Source organism: Cyprinodon variegatus, unplaced genomic scaffold (assembly GCF_000732505.1).
Source record: "Cyprinodon variegatus isolate N-32 unplaced genomic scaffold, C_variegatus-1.0 Scaffold926, whole genome shotgun sequence".
In the NCBI taxonomy this organism is placed as follows: Eukaryota; Metazoa; Chordata; class Actinopteri; order Cyprinodontiformes; family Cyprinodontidae; genus Cyprinodon; species Cyprinodon variegatus.
In genome coordinates, this window is record NW_015151379.1 from 291,132 (window position 1) to 294,479 (window position 3,348).

The window sequence follows — 3,348 nt, forward strand, 5'->3', positions numbered from 1 at the left end:
AGCGCTAGCCTAGGCTAGCTACTCCTTGCTATCAGAAATAAAACCGTGTGAAACTGACAAGTGCTCAGTAGAAAAGTGCCGCAGAAGGTGCTATGTTTTAAAGTAGTCAGTTAGAGTTACTTAGATACAGAGATATCACAGAGAAAATAACTTAACTTCAGATGGAGATCCTCTGAACAGCTGCAACAGCTCCACACTCCGTTAATCCACCTGGAGCAGGAGCTTTGCTCGACAATGATCAGTTTTATCAGCTTCTTCTAACGTTGTGTTAAGATCACAGGTTAGTTGATAATCATCTTTCATTTTAGGAATATCATTTTCAATCTGGCTAAAAAAGGAAGATATTTTTGTCCAGAAAACGCGGAAGTCTAGAAGTTGTTATAAAAGGAATCATTATCTGCTGCTGATTAATTATAAAGGATTTAAAACCATTTTGTTGTTTTCCTGTTGAATAAAGATTTGATCTATCTTAGATTGGAGGGTTAATATTATAAACGTTTTTACTTCCGGGGGATTAGGTTTATTGTTAAACATGTTTAGTTGATTTATAAATATCAGGTTCTTCTTTAATTTGTTTACTGAATAAAAGAGAAAACTGTCTGATCTTGTATTTTAGAAAATCCCATTTCTGGATTTGGTTGTTTAATCGTTCAGAGTCTTTATAATATATAAAAATTATTCTTTAATATTTTAGCACCAGGCGTCATTTTTAGAAGATTGGAGATAAATTTACCTGAATCTGGACTTTATGGTTTGGCCTTCAGGATTAAGAGAGGAGATTATGGTTAAAGGCGGTTTCCATTTTTATTTTATGAGCTGAGTTTGCTGCGTCTGACGCCAAGGTAGTTTTTTTTCCTTTTTTTAAATGAACTTTATTTATACAAAGTTTAAAGAAGGAACTCTGAGCAACAGTCTCTGCAGAGGGCAGAGCAGCGGCAGATTTCAAACTGGAAATATAAGATAGGATTGATAAGGAACAAAAAAAGAATAAAGGAATGATAATAATTAAACTATAATTAAAATAACAAGAGGATTGATGAACATCGCTGATTAATCCCATCAGCTGTTCAGTCATGATTCGATACATTTAAGACGTTTCAAATATAACGAATTCAGATTATAGAAAACCTTAAAGACTGAGGATGATCTCAACTCTCATCGTTTATGAATAAAAGGTTATGCTTAAACACAGAATTAGGTTAAAGTTTTATTGTTTTTATTTAATAGTATCCCAAAGTTCCCGTATCTCTAGAGAGATTTTAAAATCTTTTTATTTGATCCATCTCTATGAGAAATTCCAAAATGATTTGGTTTATCTATCTATAGAAGTCTGTGGTTTCTACGTCACTTTCACACAATGAGCATTTATGGTCATTAAAACCAAATCCCATCAGTTCTTCTGACAGTATTTAACATTTTAAAGTGTATTTATTTAGCTTTTGGGAGTTTTATTTACTGCTATGGCCTGGTGACCTGTCCAGGCTGGACCCCGCCTCCCGCCCACTGGCTGCTGGAGATGGACACCAGCAGCCCTCCCCCCCCAGCAGGGACAAGCGTGTCAGAAGATGGATGGAGTTTATTCAAAGAATTCTTAACATTTGAACTAATTAATTTTTTTTTAATCAAATTTGCAAAGAATGTTGTTTTGATTTATTTTCCAGGGAATAAAGTTTAATTTAGAAAGATTCTAAGTTTGCTGATTGGATGATTAATGTTCCATCAATAGATCATCATAGATAATATGTTATTAGATCTTTAATCTGAGTGACAAATGGTTTTGGTAACAGGTGGTCTCCACATGTTATTCAAAGCCAGAAATCTCCCATCATGCCTTGCGGCACCGGAAACGTCCCCTGCTTTTGGCGCGGTGTCGGCCATCTTGGAAAGCCATCGCTGTGAGGAAGAGGCTCCGCTTCCCGCTCCTGCTGCTCATTGATTGCTTTCTTTCGCTCTTTTAGAGGAACCGCCGCAGCGACGCCGCTCCGACCAACCGGAAACTCTCCTCTAGCTTCACTACTTCCGGCTTCAAACTAACCGAGGATCGAGCAGCATGGCGACAGTCCGCGGTACTCCGAGCAGAGAAGCGGGGCGGCCAGCGGCCTCCACGCCTCTGTCCCCCACCAGGATATCCCGCCTCCAGGAGAAGCAGGACCTGCAGCACCTCAACGACCGCCTGGCGGTCTACATAGACCGGGTCCGCTCCCTGGAGGTGGAGAACGACCGGCTGATGGTGAAGGTGTCCGAGAAGGAGGAGGTCACTACCAGAGAGGTGGGTGGAGGCGCCCCTGCTGGGCCCAGAGAGGCGCGATTTACCGCGGCTCTGCTGCCTGGCTCCGCCCCGGTGTCTGAGGGAGGGGGGGTGGGGGACCGGACCAGGACCAGGACCCATGTAGGTTCTGGTCTAACCGAGTCCGGACGGGTTTAGACTGGAGCAGAAAACAGCAGCTCCACTTTACTGAGGAGTCTGATTGAACTGAACCCAGCGGGCCACCGTAGCTTTGATTTCTATCAGCAGCTCTGCCTCTGATTGGCTGATCTAACTTTCATTTTTTGGTTCCTAAATGCAGGAAAACGATAAACAGAAAGATGCAGGAGGGCAGTCTGTGTTTGGGAGGTCTACAGGTTAGAGCCGGGAATCCTGACCCACTCCCACAGACTGCCACTCTGGGTCCCTCAGCCCCACTCTGCTCCTACCGTGGCAGCCCTCTGCTCCCTGAGGGGAGGGGTTAAACACTCCGATCTCAGATCAATAAAGTTCCATTTATTGTTTATTGATCATTTATTTCGAACGCTTAATAAAAAGCAAATATAAGTAAATTAATAAAGTCAAACAAAACAAAACAAAGAAGAAAAAGAAAAAAAAAACATGTACATCCCATCATGTTCGAAAAGGAGTAGGAAGAAGTAATAAAACTTATTTCTGTTTTATTAGGAGCAGAATCAAACCGCCCGCCGTTCATCATCACTGTTTTCACCATTACTGCTGTTTTCACCATTACTGCTGTTTTCACTATAGGGCTTGGTTGTCGTGACGTAGGCACTTCGCGTCGCCGCCATGTTGAATGCGTCTTTTACCGCTGCTCAGACTACTGCCTATGACTACCGCGTACTGTACTCCCTCTCAGCCGTGTTTTAATTTGATTAATTTCACCTTAACTTGATTTCAACCATGGTAAACCGTTGCTGTATTGTGGGCTGTAACAGCTCAACACATGATCGCCATGGAAACATAGAAAAAGGTTTAACTTTCCACTGCTTTCCTGACTGGAGGCGTAACCATGGAGACCAAGCGTCAGAGATAAAGAGTCGTCGGCTAACTTGGATCGCGACTGTAAGACGACTGAACAT

General features: G+C 42.1%; 1 protein-coding gene across 2 annotated transcripts in view; it reads left to right on the forward strand.

Moving 5' to 3' along the window:
- The first annotated feature begins 1,869 nt into the window (after window positions 1-1,869).
- The window catches only part of lmnb2 (lamin B2), a 23,069-nt gene continuing 21,590 nt past the window's right edge, over window positions 1,870-3,348 (forward strand). For both annotated transcript variants that reach the window (XM_015398320.1, XM_015398319.1), the window contains exon 1: window positions 1,870-2,269. In XM_015398320.1, coding sequence (XP_015253806.1) covers window positions 2,051-2,269 — 219 coding nt within the window. In that variant the 5' untranslated portion in view covers window positions 1,870-2,050. The remainder of the gene's footprint in view (window positions 2,270-3,348) is intronic.